The sequence below is a fragment of the Vigna umbellata genome, chromosome 8 (assembly GCF_029865625.1).
Source record: "Vigna umbellata cultivar VRB3 chromosome 8, Vumbellata_1.0, whole genome shotgun sequence".
NCBI lineage: Eukaryota > Viridiplantae > Streptophyta > Magnoliopsida > Fabales > Fabaceae > Vigna > Vigna umbellata.
This window is the reverse complement of record NC_142172.1, coordinates 47,052,505-47,072,302: the sequence shown is the minus strand read 5'-3', so window position 1 is coordinate 47,072,302 and position 19,798 is coordinate 47,052,505. Positions and strand designations below refer to the sequence as shown.

Below are 19,798 nucleotides of genomic sequence, written 5' to 3'. Positions count from 1 at the left end.
TTCATAATTTCATTTTGTAGTGAAACACAAGCATTGCATTAGTTTCAATAGAATTTTTTTAAGATCAAAAGGAAGCAGAATTGCAGAATTTAGGGTCCCTTTGAATACTATTTTCAAAAAGAGAATATACTTTTCTGTGTAAAGAGTAAATAACACTTGCAAAAAAGAAATACATCAGAAGTCATAGTTAAACACCATCTTGCAACCAACAATCTTCGCTCTAGATTTGTCATTTAAAAAACAGGTAATTGCAAATGATACAATAGACAAACTTCACAAAAGCCTGCGAACATAGAACGAGACCGGGGTTATGCTATCTTATGTTTGGTTGAGCTAAGACTTGTGTGCTTTCACTTATCATTGTCTTATAGTTGAGATGTTGTCTCTTTCGTTCTGATGGGCTGCTATGCTGTGCAAGTCGTGGTTTTGTGAATGGAGTTTTCCTAATTAGCGTTAAGTATACTCGGAATAACCGCATTGTCACGAATAATTTATCTCAAAGTAGAGTTTAATTTAAGCAATATATTTGCACTCGAGTTAATTTGTTATCCTACCAGACAAATCTTTAGAGACTACAAGTATTTTTCAACGAAAACAATAAAATTATTAATTTTTACAATAATTATGTTGAAAACGGACCACTTACACCAGTAATGCCTTTGGTTTCACAAAGTGCTCTATTTAAATATGCTCTTGCTTGCTTTTCTTTGGAGATTGGGATTCAACGTCCATGCTATTTTCAACGTTGTCGATAGAGCCCTTATGTTTCACCAATCCATCTTCGTCACGGTAATGTTCCTCCTTTATCAATGAAACATACTCCACCTTTTCACCATATCTTCTAACAATAATCAAGTAGAAAGACATGGCGAAAACGGTGACTACAATCAACAAGAAGCTGAATTGAATGTTCACCAAGGAGATAGCACGATGAAGAGACTCATCGTCACTGCATTTCACCACATATTCATCAGATTCTTCAAGGTGCATGAAACAACCTTTGGCTTGAAATCCTGGTGTCCAAAGCAAGAACCCCATGATCATAAGCCACACACCTTGGAAGACAATGCTCACAGAACGTACAAAGCAGACCAAGAAGCTCTTAGGCCTGCCAATTCCCATGAGGGTTGTAGCCAAAGAAATAAGAATCAAAAGTTGCAACAAGAAGTGGTATTGGCCTTCTGGTCCCATGTGATCTCTAGAGTGAAGGTGGATAAGAAGAAATTGCTGTGTAAAAGCTATGGCTCCCAGCAAATGAGTTAGCTCATTTTGAGCTTTGCTGCATTTTCTATCAAGAACTATGGCAAAGATGGCATACACCAAGAAAGCCATGGCCATGGAAGAGTGTTCAAAGTTGTGGAGATGGGTGGTGGGAATGGTTCCATCAACGTCAAATGGTTGGTGATGAATGGGAGCAATGAAGAGCTCCATGGCAATAAAGATGGTGCAGCTTGCCATGATGAAGTGGAGCTCCAAGTATCTGGATATTGTGGTGGGAAACCATAGGGTTGATGTGTAGGACTTAGAACTAAGGGCATGGAGCTTGACGTGGTTGAAGAAGTGCCATAAACCAACTACAAAGAAGCCAAAACCCAAAAGTTGATGCCCCTCTAGCATAGTGCCTGCTAGGCCAACCCAAGAAAGAAAGAGGAATGAAAATTCCAACACAGTAACTAAAGAAAAAAAAAGGAAATGCAGTATCGAGTTAGTTATGACGAGTAAACAAACACTAACACAAGTGTTTTATGTTCCAAAGGTCACACCAAATTAGAGGATCTTTTATAGTGCTGTTATTTTGGAAGTGGATGAAGTTAGATATGATGAGTAAATGAAGCCAAGTGACACGGCCAGGAACCTCCTTTCACAAGGGAAAAAGTTGGTGTGGTTGGTGCGTGTCTCATAAGGCAAATAAAGGGTTTGGTATTTTACGCCAAGTAAGAAGAGGTTTTGTTTTGGGTTGTTAAGGTGCTTTTCCATTAAGGAAATTTCAGACTAACAGCCACATCCTCTTACAATACCAATTGTACCATTCTCCAACTATCGACAAAACGTAAGTGTTGCATTGGCCGTTAGAGACGTAAATATGGATTTATGATTCAAATTAGTAACATAGAGAGGCTCATTGTTTCGGAATAACTTTTTAATAAATTATTATGCTCTACAGCGGAATTTAATTAATATATATTTTTATAATAGTTACTGCACTCAAGTGTGATTTAGAGTGAAAATATATTTACACAAACTACCAAAATTAAACTCAACAAGATATACGTTGTTAAATAACATCTTTCAAGAGTTTATAAGACAATGACATGACCACTACTTTAATGAAACTTGCGGACTGATCCATCGATTCTTAAAACAACATTTAACAACTTGTTTTACGACACTTTTAAGTAGATTCATATGACACTATTTGCGTGAATGTTTAGTTTATCTTATATATAAGATTATTGTGATAATATCACATGATTTTGCAGTTAAATCAATATGAATTTACATTTTTTAAAAAAAATATTTTCTCTTTTTGAAAAATTAAGCTCGTTTATATGTGACGATGATTATATTTTCACAAATGCGGAGTTTAACACGGCAAGTTACTTCACGTCAGCATGAACAACTTGACTTAAAAGATTTATTCTTCAGATAACTAAATAAGGCTAAACTTTTCCCATTGAATTATTATATTATTTGTACAATCTTACTTGATTGTACCATATGCGTGAGAATAATTGCGAACGAAGAGGCAACATTCATATTTTTATTATTGAGCTTTATTACAATACAAACTAACTAGTTTTTTTTTTCATTAACATATGTGCAGTAGAAGATTATCTGAGTTTCCTTTTAAGATAGAAATTGCAACGTTTTGTAAGAAAGAGCCACCTGGAGAAATTTCTTAGAAATTTCGCTTGTTATAGTTTGTAGTAATGTCCATTCAACTCTTATCTTCTCAATTAACAAAAACACTCTTTGTATGCATTATTTTGGACATCCTATTGAAATACCTTGTCCATATTGAAATTTAAAAACATGTATTTTTTAAAAAGTATTTGAAATTTACGTGGCAATAACTCTTATTTTTGTTGGTGGTAGAAATGAATTCTATCAAACTATTATATTCTAAGTACCATAGTAACTCCTATACATAATTTAAAAACAATCAGTTCAATATTGAGGAAAGCAAAGGGGTGAGATGGTACTGCATTATAATTTCTCTTTGCAAGTTTCTGAATTTAAGTCCTACAAAAATGTTTTGGATGCCAAATTCAAATCCTGAATTGAATAATACATAGATAGCATTCCGAAAGCAACGAAAGTGGTAAGAGACAAACAATAGTCCAACGACGTCTTTGAAAGGACCGAAGAAGGGGAATCTTCGTCCGACTCAAGTTTGAAGAAAAAGGTTATTTGAATTGTGCATTTATGCTACTTTGCGTATTGGATGGGTAAAGTGCTATGTCTTTTACACAAAATCCACATGTAATTATAATTGCCTATTAGAGTTCCAGCAATCTTCCCTGCTTTCTTATAGACATGATTTCGCTCAAACAACAAATGAACATCACAAGGCACAAGTTACATTCTATACTTTGTCTCCATGCCTCTGCCTCTTACACAAAGATCACGATGTTATCAATGCCAAAACAATCTATTTCAAATCAATAGTTACACAATCCTAGAATATACAATACTAGAATATAGACGTAAACAATAGTGGTAAAATTGGTTCAATCTGTACCATATATTCTTTAATATGCCATTTTGAATTTTCATATAAACATGGATAAGAAACACTATCATATATTTGAAGAATAACATTTCTGATAGAATAGTAAAGAACATAAGTTAAGTTGAATATTGTCTACAGATATCTGTCTTCTATTTGAATACCTCCTAGTCTAAGCCTACCAAACTAACTAAAAACTCTGGTAAACAATGTATCATCTGTTCAGGATTTCTTACAAAAAAGAATTATTACCTGCAATATGAAGAATTATCCATTATTCCTGCATATTTAGATAGTAGAGAACTAAGTGGATTCTGTCAAATTAGATAAACATATACTATATATTAATTTATAATAAAAGGAATATGTAAAGGATTTTCTGGATCACGCATCCGAACCGATCCATCATCTACATCTCGGCCCAGTCCTTTTATACTGCATTAGCAATGTTCAGTTGAGAAACCTGAATTAATAATTCTCTAATCGGAAAAGGATTAAAAAATTGGGCCCAGTTCTTTTATACTGCATTAGCAATATTCAGTTGAGAAACCTGAATTAATAATTTTCTAATTGGAAAAGGATTATAAAATTAAATGTTTAAGTATTTAAATCTGAATTACTATATAAATTATAAGATACAAAATTAACAAAAAATAATTAACTCTAAATTTATTATTTTTTGTACTTACCTCTATTGCATTAATTTGATGTTTATCTGTCAATCTCTGAAATCCTATGAGCTCAAATATTGAGGAAATTTCTGATACAATGTCTCTTAACATTCCATTTTCGGCTAAATTAATGTTAGATTATTCACTTCATTGAGACCAAGAGTTGAATTCAAGAATCCATCATACTAACAGAACAATTTAGATGTGAGTTACAAATTTAAGTTAAAATTATAATTGAATATAATTAAAATTTTGTTCATATATAATGTCGCAAGGGAAATGATGATGAAAAAAATAAAACATGATTTGAGTAAGATATATTACATTATTATTATATTATTATTTTGACTTTGTTCAACAACAATAATAATTAATAATAATTTATATTTATATATAATAAAGATTCTTATTTTCCGTGTACATTTGCTTTCTAATTTTTAATTAACCGTTATTTTAAATTAAAATAATTATATTTCAATTTCATCCGGTGGCTATTAATTTAAATTAAATTATTTTTTAAATTAAAATAATTATTTCACTATTTTATTTTTTAAATTATAATTTATTTAAATTCAGTTACTTTTCTAATTAAATTAGCTATCTATAATAAAAAAATTTGAACAAACATGTCCTTCATCAACTAATAATAATTATTTTATTTTATATTAATTTTAACCGTAAGAAAAAATATAACCTTATATTTTAATTTTTATTATATTTTTTTATTTATAACAACCATCAAAATTTTCATAAAATTTATCTCAATATCTTCACTTTTACCTCTGTCTCTTAAAACAAATAACATCACAATCTTCTTTTTATCTCTATAAATATATTGATTCACTTTCCTTCAAATCTATTATAGAGTCTTTGTTTTTCTCAAACTTTTTGGATGAAATTTTCATTTTTTTCCCAGTTTCAGGAATTTATCCCAGCATCGCAACCCTATTATTATTTTCAACTTTCTTTAATATAGCTTTTGCTGGTAAAAAATGTGAAAGACTTTCAAAACCTCATTCAACAAGGGATAACACGCAGTGCCTAGGATGTGAGTGACTTTGGGACCCAGTAAAACACACCAGGACTCTAAATATTGTTTAATTAGCATTGTTACAAAGTGCTTTTCTAGCATTGATGTAAAGATGGAAAAGTCAGCATGTAATTCTAACATATTCTAACAGCAAATTCCATCACGGATAGAATAGATTACAATACCTGCAAACAATTTAGGGCAAAAAATTGCACAATTGATATGTAAGAATCAAAATCACACATGTAAAAGGTGATTGAAAGTACAAGTTAGGAATTTCCAGAACAGCTTAGAGCCATGATTGATTACTAATTAGTCATTATCATAATAAGGAATGATCAACTACAAGTTAGTAATGGTCAATAAGACACGATAACTCTGAAAATATGAATCGTGTAGGATCTACCATTAGTAGAACAAAAGACAGACAGACATAACAACTCAGAAACCCCATCTTAACCTTTAATTTCTTTCCACTCAGCTCCATGACTAAACATTTAACTTAGTAAGTGCATAACGGCATTGAGGACACGAGTGTGATTAAAAATTAACCAATGCCCATGAAAATTTCATATCAACTATAGCAAGTTACATTATACAACAGCAAGCCTGGTATAGGACCAACAAGAATTAAAACCCAGATGACTCAACTAAAGAGGAATATGATGCATTTTCATCAAAGTTTGAAGGCTTCTTACTACCGGTTTTCCTTGATGTGCCATCACTATTATTGCCAAGAGGCCTCACCTCCAGACCAACAATCTCGTACAATTTTAATCTATGTTGTTTAGCTAAATCCACATCACCATCCCAACAAGTCTCAGAAATAATTTCAAGTGCTTTATCAATCTCCTCTTCACCCACAAGATTTCCATTTTCCAAGAGGACAAGGTACAGCTGTTCAGCTGAAGCTTTTCGAATCTGATTATCATACACAAAGAAACATAGTATGAGAAGCCACAAAGCAAGCAACATAACTAACATGACCCACTTATTCAAGATTAATAAAAAAGTAATTACTTTTTCAACTTTCGAGAAACACACTGAAACACTTAATTTAAAAAAAATAAACAATCATCATAATTTTTAAATATATTTAGTTAAATTATTTTATATAAAACAAGTACAAACAAACAATCTCCTAATTGTGAAAAAATAAACTATCTGATTTGCATGGGATTGCAGTTAAGGGAAAACAAGATGCCTAGTCGTGAATCTCATACTGGTGAATATCCAGGAATCACCTTAGGATAGCGATGACCAAGAAAATCAAGAAGTTGAGCAAAGGCCTTCTTATTGATAGGTTCCTGCACTGAAGCTATGTAACCTAGTATTGCAATACCAGCATACAACTTAGAGAAGTCTTTTGATCCCTTCAATTCAATTGACAGACAATCCAAAACAGCAGCACAAAAAGTTGCAGTGTGAGCCTGAAAATGCAAATTATTTATCCACATGTTCTCAGCAAGCATTTGAAAAATTAAATTCAATAAATGGAAGTATAGAACAAGAACATCCCATATCACATTGTCATAAATTAAAAATATGCACATCAGTTTTCACTCTATTGCATTCCGATTCTTTTCTTATCTTATTTATTCACGGCAATTCTTAATCTAATTTTAGCTCGCATGATGTTGTGTTATAAAATTATTTTACTTCTTGATTGTCCCAGTTGTTTAAGCACTGCTACCTATTATATATCATACTAGTTATAAGTACAAGAAATATTTAATTATATTATCTTAGAATATTTTAGAGTATCTTTGGCTATCTCTTAAGATTTATTGTTCCTTTATATTTTGATTTATTTCCTTATTTAATTAGGATCTTCATAATTATAGGAATATCTTATTAGAATCAGACTTATTAGAATATAATTTACAGGCATATCATATCATGTATTTATTGTCTTCAGCTTATATATATATATATATAAAGTGCCGTCCATATACACAGTTTTCAACATCTCTTCCATCTATTTTTTTCCCTTTCAACAATTCCCGTAACTCCTCTACCGAAAAAAATTACAGTTATCAAATCAATGTCGAAGTTACTAAAATTTTAGATATTTTCCTGTCATGATAATAAACTTTTGTAAAGGTTGCCACCACTATATACGAAAGTAAAACCATCATATTTCATAAACAACAATGGAGGTTGCACAGATAACCTTAATATGTAGTGGCTGAGTTATGTATTTATTATTTTCTTAGAGGCACTATTTTCCGACATTTCAACATTATGCAAAGTATATTGGTTTCAGTGCACAAACAACCAACAAGGTTAAATAAGAAAAGTAATTGAGAGAGGTTAAATGAACAAATTAAGTAGCTACTTTGGGTGCATGATGAAGCTTTATGCATCTTAGAGACTTTGCAGAAAGTTTCCTTCTCGTATTAGCCATTATTCTTTTTTTCTTTTAATATTTTTCATTGTTTCCAATAAATTTAAAGGATGACCACACAGCCCACAACTAAATGTAAAGGAATACTTGATCACCAAACCAATCCAGAAATATTAAATATATATAAAAGTAATATTAGAAAACCTACTCACAAGGGATATGAAATATAAAGAATAGAAAGGCACACTAACCTCCATATTAAAGAATATTTTTTTGCTGAACAGAATCTCAATGGTCTGGAGTGCAGAATAAGCGCATCAGTATATTAGAAATTCATGAATAAGCTTATAAAAGAAGAATTAATGAGTTCATAAGTATAAACACGAGTATTATATATGAAACAAAAAGAAAACATGCTGAACATTTAATGAAATCATTTTAGAATTCAGTTTGGGTAGGGCAAGCAGTTCGTTCAGCCAGTTGGCTATGACTGTTTCTGTTCCTTGTAGAGCAAGCTACTTAAAGCTCTATAATCTTTGTTGAGACAAGATTCTAAAAGCAATGAGAAATAAATACATTCTTGATTCAATTCTCTCTCCTTTCTATTCGCTGCGAACTCTAACAACAAGTACTACACCTAACTTGTTACAATAAATAAATATGAACTTGAAACATAATTAAAATGGAGACACAGAAACATTCCTTCTCTTTCAGGCTTTCTCTCTCCCACACCCTCTTTTATATATTTCTGTATGGAATTGATACTCAACTATCAGACTCCTTCCTCTGTAAAAATAAAAGAATCCATGTTCAGCCTGGAATTGACTGCTAGTCTTGCAATGCTAATATGCCTGTGGTTGCAACTGTCACATAATGGGCTGTTGGTATAGAGCTTCGAGACAGCACTTTGTTCACATTCAGAATTTTTGTTTTCTCCAAGAGAAAAAATGGTGTGTGTGTGTGTGTAATAAAATTGCTTGAAGCTTCAATTTCACAAAAGCGAGAATAATGAAGTATTGTTTAAGAAATTTAGTACCTTTAAAGTGGGTACAATAACTCTGTCACTTTTCTTGAATTGTTGGAGAACCCACAGGATGTCAGCAGATAGCATGTAAACCCTAGATGTTCTTGCATTTGGATCTTCAGATCCAACCCCTTCTAGATACTCTAACAGGGCCAAGAGTGATGCCCTCTTCAAAAAATCTTGCAACCCACCAACAGATATAACCAAACCTGATAGCACATCTCTGCTATAACAACCAAATTGAAGTAACTGTATGAAGCGTGGGTAAGAATAGGAAGGAACCTGCAACAAAACAATAGTCTTTCAACAGAAAAATTCTATGCAACCAACCCTGAACTGATGAAAGATCTACTTAAACTTACAGCCCATTGTGCATCTGCCTCCTTGGGAATGATTTCTTCTAACTTTTCTCGGAAAGGTATATAGGGAATATATATCATCCGGTTGTACAGAATTCTGTAGAGAACTTTTGCTGCTGCTTCTCTCAGCTTATCCATCTTCTCCACAGCTTGCTTACAAATAGCTCCAACTAAATTGGTAGCAAGATTTTCATCAAATAAAGAAAGCTCTCGGTTGTTCTTAAGCATGCCATCAGTCAAAGGATGTGCCGTAGCTTCATTTTCATTTGCAACTGATCTTTCAGAACAAATCGACTTGTCTGTCTTACAGAGCATGTATGTACATTTTTCCAGGCCATCTAATGCAGCTTCACGAACCCAAGAGCCTACATCACCTCTGTTATCAACAGAATAGTCATCAAGAGCTTTAAATAAACTCGTCATCACCTCATTCTTTATCAGTATAAACAGAGAAAAATCATCTTCGACAAAAGAGGTGGCAGTATCTTCTCTTCCATCAATTAATGTTTCACACACTAATGTGAGCCCTTTGACAGCATTTACTCGTGCTTCAGCATCTCTGTCTTCAGGGTTTTCCTGCACATGATAAAACATTGTTTAACACAATCATTGAACCTAAGATGGTGTAATATATAGCATTTGCAACATGAAGCACCTCAATTTTACACGAGCCACAAAGCTTCAAAAGCACATTTCTCCATTGATTGGCTAATAACTTATATGGCAAAACCCCTAATGCCAAAGCAGATCCTCTCCTTACAGCTACGTTTGGATCAGGTAACATACTGAGGTACTTTGTTGTCACGTCATTTGTACCTTTGTTATCTGAACCATGCATGTAAGAACAGATGAAGTGTTTCAGACCTTTAACAGCAGCATTCTGAACATCAAATGATGATATTACTCGTCAATTTATAATGCTGAATTAGCATAAGCTGACAATATTAAACAAAAGATAAAATGGTAACACAAATTGATTATATCCAAGGGATAGAACCTGTATCTGAGAATTAGGATGTCTCAAATTCTCGTTGAGAGTATCAAGTAAGCTTCTCTTTATCTTCTCTGATAACACTACTTTATATATGGAGATGCACTCAATAAATCGAGAAACAGCAGCACGCATTATCTCTCCTCCCTTTCCGCGATAAAGTCGTGCTTTCTCAATGGCAGGAACAACACCAGAAAGACTTTTCTGTTTATCTGGCAATGACAATTTAAAAAATGTGACAGTTCAGTTGGCATCATCAATATTTTGAAACTAATCACCTTCATTAAAGAAAGGTTTAACCATATGACCAATAGTTGGCGAGAAAAACTAAGCCAAACTTAGCATATATCTAACCTCAACCACAACTACATATCTATCTCCCAGTCAAAGACTTTTATCCATTTTATTATCATGTTAAGGAATGAACTCAAATAGTTCTGGCTATTTAATTTGAAGGCTTCTTCCTGAAAATATTTTGTTTGAAATAATTGATATTCTCCTTCAGTCTCATATAAGAAAAAAGAAAAAAGAAAATTACTCAACTCGTTTGTGTAACAAATTGTGCCTTGGTAGTCATAATAATTTAAAATTCAGAAGGAAAATCGGCACATTTACAAATGAGAATATAAAGTTGAGACAGAGAGGGGAAAGAGGAAGGAAGTGCATCTGATACTTTAGTCACTATCTGAACAGTTAAGTCACCAAAGACTGGGGCTCCGAGTGTTTATCTAATCTTAAAATCATCCCTTCAATTTCCAAAAACAAGTTTAAATTATGGACCAAACATATGAATGTGTATAATAAAAAATATATCACCGTAAGGAAGACAACAATTCAATTCGATAGCCCCCATTTCTATTTTGATTCTTTGGCTTTGATAGAAGAAAACTCTTTTAATTTCATTACTAACAGGCAGCAACAAAATAAAAAGTCACAAGAAATTATCAACCTGAAGGAAGAGCAAAATTGCATTGGTGTAAAGCTAAAACAAGTTCTCCTGTTGCCAACGTTGCTCCATGGCGCATGCATAAATCGGATGAAAGAGTGCAAGGAATTAACTTTTCCAAGACAGTGCTTGCAAAATACTGAGGGTCATATTTTACAAGAGATGAGAGGGCCTCTGCGGCAAGTTCTCGCAAGCTTTTATCCTGAAGGTGTAATTTCCAATAACTTCTCTCAAAATAAATTAAGAAACAGGAAGCAAACTATAAACTGTTGATAAATGCCAAAATATGAACAAATTTACACCAATAAATATACAGTGACATGAAATAAGAAATAAGAAATTAAATATAATCGAAATTAATGGCTAGACCATCCTCTTAACTCTTTAGTCATACCTATGGAATAGCAAATGTGTGCGTAAGGCATGACTCCTTTTCATCCTTTGAATTTTTTTGAAGAAAAAGTTTACCGAAAAATAAAACTAGAAAGAAAAAATCCTAATGTATACTCCTGAATAGAAGAAACTTCGTCAAATATCAAAATATTAACCAAAACACATACATACGTAAACCAAAAATCCATATCGCAATTGCAATAGGGTCAACATAGGAGCAGAAGAATAGGCAGCTCAAAGAGAAAGAGAGAGACAGAGAGACGGAGAGAGGTTTAATCAGAACATACCCAGTGACAAATTTTTCTGTCCAGCAGGTCATCCACAAACGGAAAAAGATATCCTTCATACTCAGCAATGGAAACAGCAACATGAAGATAAGAATTTACTCGTGAAGAAAGTGAGAAATAGTCAGCAGTATTCACTATGTCAATTCCATGTGGATAATTCCCTTGTCTTCCAACATTCTCTTGAAATGCAGCTGCCGCCGCTCTTCTGCAGTTAACCTAAGTATCACAGGTTAGTCAGTCATTCTCTCCCCATGTGTGAATATTCTAAAACAAATGTCAAGAGAAGGACGTAAAAAGATATAAGGACCTCACGGTCATAGCATGCAACTGTTAGGAGGTGTGGAGCAAACTCTTCTAAGATGTTCCTCATATCTGTATGATAATACGCACGTCCAAACGCCCAACATACATAAGCAGCAGCATCACGTACATGAGAACCAACACTGTGTGGACCTCTACGAACATCATAATGTAGTGCCTAATAAACAAGTCTTATACTTAATACCACTGCTATACAGTAATGTATCTCTCAAATAAGGGTTCAACTCAAGTCTTATTCAGAAATAAAATTAAATAAAAAGTTTGGAACGGAGGCAAGAAGATCAACTACAAGATGCAAAACTACGAAGTACCAACCATAAAATGTATTGCCAAGGAAGCTTAAACTTTATATGCATTATAAAATAAGAATAAGAATAGTGAACATTTAAGGGAAAAACTGCCTTTTTTTCTTTATTTCCAAGGTCAAGAACATTTTTATCTTCTCCTTTCTTCTACAGCCTTTCCCTCATTTTTTTCTAAATCATAAACATCTGTTGAATTGAACACGTGCCTATAAAATTTGGTTCAATTATATAGTTTATTTCCTATTAAGGAATTTATTTAAGCTGTTTATGTTCTGAATGTTAGGTTGTCATGGTTTTTTTTTTAATTTCAAGTAGTGTTGTTATGGCCATAAAATAAGAAATTGCAATCTGGTATAGATTATGCTCTTCATATTTAGTTACTACCCCACTTTTTAAGCCGCCAATATAATAAAACATCGTCTAAGAAACAGTTGTAAACAGCCAAGATAGTTTGTTGTCACAAAACCTACAGCCAGAAACCTATGCATACAATCTATCCATTATAAACCACCTTCACAATAACAGGAACAACTTTGGGAAGACTAGAAGGTAAGAGCAAGCCTCTACGAGCAAGTTCAGCCAAAGCTAAGCAGCCTCCGTGCCATGAACCATCACCCTGAAACAAGTGTTACACGTGAGTAATAACAGTGGTCCCAGACAAATATAGTTAACACAGTAAACCTATAATACAGTAACTATATATATGTAAACTTAGGTGAATGAAAATTTAACTAGTAAACTCCAGTTCTCAAGAACATAAATAAACATATGCTTAGGATCACACCTCGCCGGGAGAAAACAGCTCCAAAACAGACAATAAAACCTCTTGAGAAAGAGATGATGTCAGATGTGAACTTATGCGCCCAATACCTTTTGCTGCAGACCAGCGGACAACGGTGTCCTACAATCCAATGCCAGCATAAGTTGTTCATTGAAGTGATAAAAGCACTTGGAGGGATAATACGATAAAGAAAACATGATCAGCTTAATTACTTAGCACTTTGTGAATTCTTGTGATGTTTAAACGAGTATATATTGGGTAATGGCATGTCCTTTTTATCATCATAATTGACAATTCACTTATTTTCACTTCCCTTGCTGATATTTTTCAACATTAAAAAAAAAGCATGACAAGTACACCAATTAAATATAGTCCACATCAATTTTCAGACAACAATCCTTAAATGAAATGAGCTAAAGGCTTAAGCTTTTAAGCAAGATATTAATTGTGGTTGCTACAGCCTCCAATTCTAGTACTATCTCAAGTGAAAGCCAATAGGGTTTTTGACATGGATGAAGTACATGCTCAGAATTATTTGTAATTGTAAAGTGTTATTGATAGGGCACTAGTACCATATCAAAGAACCACTCATTCTAAGAGATTATACTGTTAAGCAACAGCCCTAAAATTTTATTGATAAAGCAACACTGTTTACTCTACAACTAAGATTATAGTATACAACGTAAATCACACAATACACGTACAGGATCTATGGAAACCAGTATAAATAGAGTAGCCAGCAGTGATATAAAGCACTACAATTCAGGAAAAACCCAGGACCGTTATTTTAAGTCATTTGAATAGACTTCTCCATTTTCGTAACTCAAACAAAGACAACTGACTTATATCAAATAATGTTAGAGCTCTTCCATATTCAAGAGCACTCATCCAGTTCTATTTGTAGGATCAGTTACTTCATAAAATAGGTACAATATTAGAATAATTAAACATCTCGTACAAATTCATGAGACATCAACATCTTGGTTTTAACAATTTTTGAAATAACAATTTCATGAAGACGTTAATTCAACCATCATTTCAGATGCATCGCCAGCAGCAAACATTTAGACATAATATCTTATTTTTCATTACCAGAACCGAGCAATGTAGTATAAAGCTGAAAAACAAAATTCACTAAAAAAAATCTCACCCTTTAGACATACCATATCCCTCAAACCAGATAACAACAACTCAATAATCTCTTCAACATTTTCTGGAACATCCATATCCTCATCTTCCTCCCTGTCTGACATATCATTTGGATTGGAATCATTTTCGTTCACACCCAAATTAGACTGATCAACTCTATTTGATGTACTCAAAGAAACATTTAGTTTGGCAACTCTTCCCTGCATGATGGGCATATAGTCATTAGATACAAAAAACGGTGACAAAAATGAAGCTTCTAGAATTGTTTATGAGGCCCAGCTAAAACTAGCCATAACACCTAGATATTTGTAACCCAATACTCATGAAAAAAGTACAAATGTATGTCACTGAAAGAGTTAGCATAGATGAAGGGGGCGAACAACTTAAACTAAGTTTCAATTTAACACTTAGTGGTTAGCACAACTCCGTTGACTTGGGTATGTAACATAATAAAAATTATTTCATGAAAAGCAGCCAAATTTTCTGGCTCACAAATTATCCAAATTATCTAGTGTGATACCATAGCCAAAGTGCCTAAGGAAGCACTAAGTTCAACTCTTCATATATCCATTATTAATAATGGCTCTAATTTCATCCCTTTCTAGACTTGCATGATGAGCATTTTTTGTTTTATCAGCATGCCATGCATGTCTGAGTAATGCATCTAACCATAAATTATTAATTACCGTGGCTTTGTATTCCACCAGTTAAAAGTAAAAATAAACAAATATGCACAAGTGAACAGAAGCAAAGGTGTCATCAAACATTTAAGAAACGAGATCCTATAAAACTTGGATCAGAGAAAAGCTAACCATGTATCGCCATGAGGGCAAACGATGAGGAAGAGCAGTAAGCCCAATTCGTTGGGTTAATTTCATCAGATACTTGCGGAGCAAAGGGCTTCGAGTTGCATCTGAAGACTTGTACAACATTGAAGTGTCATTCCAAACAACAGGACTTGCATCAAGCAAGAGATTCCGACTACCTGCCTACTCAAAGAATTATATTATAACAATTAGAAACATTAAAGGTAACAAAGGGACATAGCAAAAGCAATACACAAAACTAGACATGCAACCTTGTCATCAAGAAAATTGGTTCACCTAATCAATTTAATTATGGTATTTGCCTTTTGTTTGCCGTTTTTTGTTAAACTCCAGGAAAGAGAGAAACATTTAGCTGAAACTGTGTTTCGGAAACAGCATGGATGCTTTATTTATGATAGGAAAAAACAATAAATACAATAAATAGAAGAGAATTGATATCCTCTAATAACAACATTATGATATGGGAATGAATAAAAGCGTTCTTAATAATAGATACACAATCTAGATATTACTGATTATGTAGAATCAGTTGATTATTTCTATAACTAACAGTTTTGAAAGCATCATATTTGCATGAAGAGCTATAATAAATCATTAATATTGCTGGAATTGTCAGGTCTATCTGTGTTAGGTAAGGAAGTAGAAAATCGAGACAGAGAATAAAAGGATATTAAATTGAGAGTGTATTATAACAAACCCAGTAGCCTTACTACGTTTTAAGCTTGCTCCACCGCAGTTGGATGGAAAACAACTTAGAGAATTGTTAGAGAAGATGAAGAGACTACTATTGTTAGAGAGATTCGTCAACTTGATAGCTGGAATGACAAAAAACAAGACAGAATTTTCTTGGCAAGTAATCAAGCACACCACAACAAGACCCAAACTCCTCCAATCAAACCGTTCAAGACAGACAAGAACTTTTATCTTAACAGGATTGTAGCTGAGTGACAGGACAACTAATGTTTTTCTCAAGCCCAAAAAGTATGAATTTCAATACCAACTAGAAAATTTACTTGTGAAGTTTTTGCATTTATATTTACACCATCACATTATTCAATTCCAATGTTTTATGGAATAGAAAAACTATTTATGGCAGATATCCTGTATTTCCTCACCTATTTTAGATATATACGTAACCAAATTAGAATGTCCAATGAAATACAGACATCTTAACACTCGCTCTCAAGTTGGTAGATATATAATATATCCATCAGGCTTGGTACATATGTATATTATCCCACAGGAGAATATAACATAGTTGATCATTACAATTCAGAAATGTATTGATTTCTTGGGTAAGAAATTTTTCACAGATGAACAAACAATATCTTTAAGTTAATACACACAAGGAAAGACCAGAATAGAGGCAATGTTGTGCATGGCCACGTGATTATGACAAACCAGATTCATAACATGGACCCTATTTTGTAAAATCACAATCAGTATGGTTCCAATGCTTTGCTGACACTATGCAATCTAAGCAAAGAAGAAGAAGAAAATTTAATAGATACTCAAAGTCGGAATATTGAATTGATCCAGTGTGTACTGAAGATGAGATACAAATACTAACTTAACAGTCCTATTAAATAAGCGAACATAACATGTCTAAGAATAGGTAAGCTTCCAACAAGATAAGATTCCTAAATATAAAGTAACACAATTAACCACAACATGACAAGCTATCCCAGACAATTATGCACCATTATCTACCTCAAATAATTTGTAGAAATCCTTACACAAATGATAGATGAAAACATTTTCATTTGAGGGTCTAAACAAAACAAGGCAAAAAAAACACAAACCTTGAAAATAGCAGCCAGTGCTTCAACGACACCAAGTAACTGAAAATGATGGAGTAAATCTTCAGTTACAGAGGACATGACCGTATGTGTCCACTCAACAAAGCTGAAGCAATTAGAAAAGTCAGAATAAAAAGATGATTGGTAAAACGAGAGGTTTTATACAACACAAATGTGAGCATGCGCACAACCCCAAACATGTCTGTAGTGATAACACATAATGTCGTGAACTAACAAAACTCAAATCTAGACATTTTCAAGAGAAAACAAAACCATTATTATATTTGTAAACACAACCCAAAAACCAAGGAGTTAATTGATGATTTGAAATAAACTTTGACTAACACGAAAATCATCTTTACACAAACAACACCACGACAAAAGACAACACAAATATATTAGGCAGCCGGAGAGAAAACTTAACAAACACTAAACAAGCTAAAAAACATGCTGAAATAAACCTCGTAAAGGCTTTCGGCATATCAGGACGGGTAAGTAGCCTCGAGAGAACTAGACCAGCCATAGTTCGCATAGGTCCAGCAGTTGAAAGGTAATCCTTACAAAACCCTATAATTCTCAACACAAGAGGACTGAGCTCAAACTCGGTTAAACTGTCATCATTGGCAATACTGGTGTCAACAGTGGAAATGTCAAAAGGAACCAACACAAGTATATAAAGCCACAACAACGTCACGCATTTAGCTTCCATTTCTCCCGTGCTTTCCTGCCTCAACGACGTCACCGAATTTGTGCTGTGACACTTCTCCAGCAGAGACACGGCTAGTTCGAGATCGGAAACTTGATGCGGAAAGAATTTAATCACAGATTTGTAGCCACAAACCGTGACTAACGAATATACAATTATACATATAGGTTTAATTATTTCGAGAATTTCATCCGAAGCTGTCCCGAGTTCAATTGTTCTTGACCGAATAATGTTCATCAGAGGAGAAACTATGGTTTCGAGGTAGGGTTCCAGAAGTTGACCTTGCTCCTGGTACTTGTCCAACTGCAAATAAAAACAGATAACTGTTCTTCAATAACAAAAATTGATAACCGGATGAAGATAATCGTCATGAACAAAGAAGAGTACAATGGATCTGATTCTGTGGACGGAGGAAGAGTCGGAGACGCGAGCATTGGAAACGATGTCGTCGAGGAGCGACTTGACGATGTTCCATTCTTGGAGGAAGTACTTTTGGAGCACGCTCTCTTTGGAATCCAACTCGTCCTCTTCTTGATTCATCGTCACCGCCGTCTCTTGATTCGCTTCCATCACCTCTGAGGTCGGTGAAGTTTTGGCGGGATCTTCAAATCTTCGGTGTAAGTTTCCAAGACAAACGCAAGCACTATTCGTCGGAGTGCTGAGTTTGAGTTTGATTTGAAGTGAAGAAGGTGATCATGGGCCGGGTCTGGACTCTTCACCGCCAGTATCGTTTCTTTATAATTTTTTATATTTTCAAAATATGGTTCTAATGTTTATTTCAATGCAATGTATTAAACACTTCGTTATTTATAAGTTTTTCATTGTAAAAACAAAAATTGGACGGGATATGGCGCCTTCATTGCCCTACTTTAAAAGACCTTTTTATTTCTCATTATAAAATAAAAATCCTAAAAAATAAAATAAAAGGAAATGTGGTGTCGCTCCTTCCAAAGTAGTTTAAGGTTTAAACTTTATCTTTGAGTAAAATATTTTGTTACATTACTCTATGTTTTCATGTTATTTGTTTTTGAAAAAAAAAATTATCTTATTTTCCGGCTTCTGTTTTTGTTTAATAAATATTATTTTATTAATATTGTTTATTGGTTTTAATTATTTTTGTTAAATAACTATCTATCTATATATATGTTTAATTATGTACATTAGTTTATCTTTTATAACCTTTTTTTATTAAACTATTTTAACTTCAACATATCGTTAGGTAAAAGTTAATTCACTCCCCAACAAAGTCACTTCTATCTTGTTATTTTTCACTTATCAGTTTGAACATGAGAGCGCGGATTTATTGATGAATGAAAGAATTGTATCATTCTCTCTATATATAAAGATTTGATGGTATGAGATATGATTTTACAAATCTAATCTTTTTTTAATATTTTTTTAAGTCTTTTTCATGGTAGACGTTGTCATTATTACACACATATATAATTATAACAACAATAAAAATAATAATATATTAATTTTTTAATTACATTATTTTTACAAAATATATATTATCCATAAATATCATTTTATATTATTATTATCATAAATTATTAATAATGTATATTTTTATCTATTAAAATATTTTTTAATCTATCATATAATTAATTATCTTACGAACACTACTTTCAAATTCGATATAATCACTTCCAAATCTTTTACTTTATTATTAAATTCTTTTAAATTTATTCATTTACTCTTTTTCAAATTCGTAAACACAGTCTTAAATAAAATTGAATGTCATAATTAGGATAATAATATCATGGTTGGTTATTGATTTTAATATTTCATTTTCATTAGAGTTGGTTCTAAAACAGCGATGTAATATTAATTAAAGTGTGGAATTTTATATTTGAGTTGGTCCTAAAACAATAATATAATACTAATCAAAGTTGGTCATAATTTATGTAAAAGTGTGAAAATTTATAATTTTGATTTATAAATCTCATTGCAGGGTGTTCAATCCATGCCCAATAATGAGAAGGATAATTGTGTACGAATTACAATATCATTCTTTTTAGTATAAAGTATATTAGATATAATTTTTGGGTTGTCATTTAATGGTGCGTGTTATAAGACCACCCATCACACTTACAAAATCAACTTCCAATTCATAACAAAAAAGGTAGTTT

General features: G+C 32.9%; 2 protein-coding genes across 3 annotated transcripts; both read right to left on the bottom strand.

The window, feature by feature from the left end:
• Positions 1 to 199: 199 nt before the first annotated feature.
• On the bottom strand, positions 200 to 2,154 carry LOC124827790 (uncharacterized). Its single transcript, XM_047300918.2, has one exon. The coding sequence runs from the start codon at positions 1,615 to 1,617 to the stop codon at positions 682 to 684; it is 936 nt and encodes a 311-aa protein (XP_047156874.2). The 5' UTR covers positions 1,618 to 2,154; the 3' UTR covers positions 200 to 681.
• Positions 2,155 to 5,810: 3,656 nt separating this feature from the next.
• TTN1 (ARM repeat superfamily protein) lies at positions 5,811 to 18,429 on the bottom strand. Of its 2 annotated transcripts, XM_047300917.2 has the most exons (17): positions 18,054 to 18,424; positions 17,422 to 17,969; positions 16,964 to 17,066; positions 15,147 to 15,323; positions 14,349 to 14,534; positions 13,189 to 13,305; positions 12,916 to 13,020; positions 12,086 to 12,256; positions 11,779 to 11,994; positions 11,102 to 11,300; positions 10,159 to 10,364; positions 9,817 to 10,041; positions 9,165 to 9,737; positions 8,815 to 9,084; positions 8,030 to 8,074; positions 6,676 to 6,861; positions 5,811 to 6,352 (listed from the first exon to the last, which is right to left on the bottom strand). In XM_047300917.2, the coding sequence occupies exons 1-17, from the start codon at positions 18,234 to 18,236 to the stop codon at positions 6,062 to 6,064; spliced, it is 3,801 nt and encodes a 1,266-aa protein (XP_047156873.1). In that variant the 5' UTR covers positions 18,237 to 18,424; the 3' UTR covers positions 5,811 to 6,061. The 2 variants fall into 2 exon arrangements, with proteins under 2 accessions (XP_047156873.1, XP_087952774.1); XM_088096648.1 differs by lacking the exons at positions 5,811 to 6,352; positions 6,676 to 6,861; positions 8,030 to 8,074 and adding an exon at positions 8,087 to 8,564 and having other exon boundaries at positions 18,054 to 18,429.
• Between the last annotated feature and the right edge of the window lie 1,369 nt (positions 18,430 to 19,798).

Bases quoted from the DNA above. Each gene is read 5' to 3' on its own strand.
- LOC124827790 (XM_047300918.2), bottom strand. From the start codon at position 1,617: ATGCTAGAGGGGCATCAACTTTTGGGTTTTGGCTTCTTTGTAGTTGGT.
- TTN1 (XM_047300917.2), bottom strand. From the start codon at position 18,236: ATGGAAGCGAATCAAGAGACGGCGGTGACGATGAATCAAGAAGAGGAC. The intron at 15,324-16,963 runs GTTTGTGTTTTT...TTCTTTGAGTAG, and splicing joins CACTGGCTGCTATTTTCAAG to GCAGGTAGTCGGAATCTCTT. The intron at 12,257-12,915 runs GTGGTTTATAAT...CTTGTTTATTAG, and splicing joins TTGTTCCTGTTATTGTGAAG to GCACTACATTATGATGTTCG.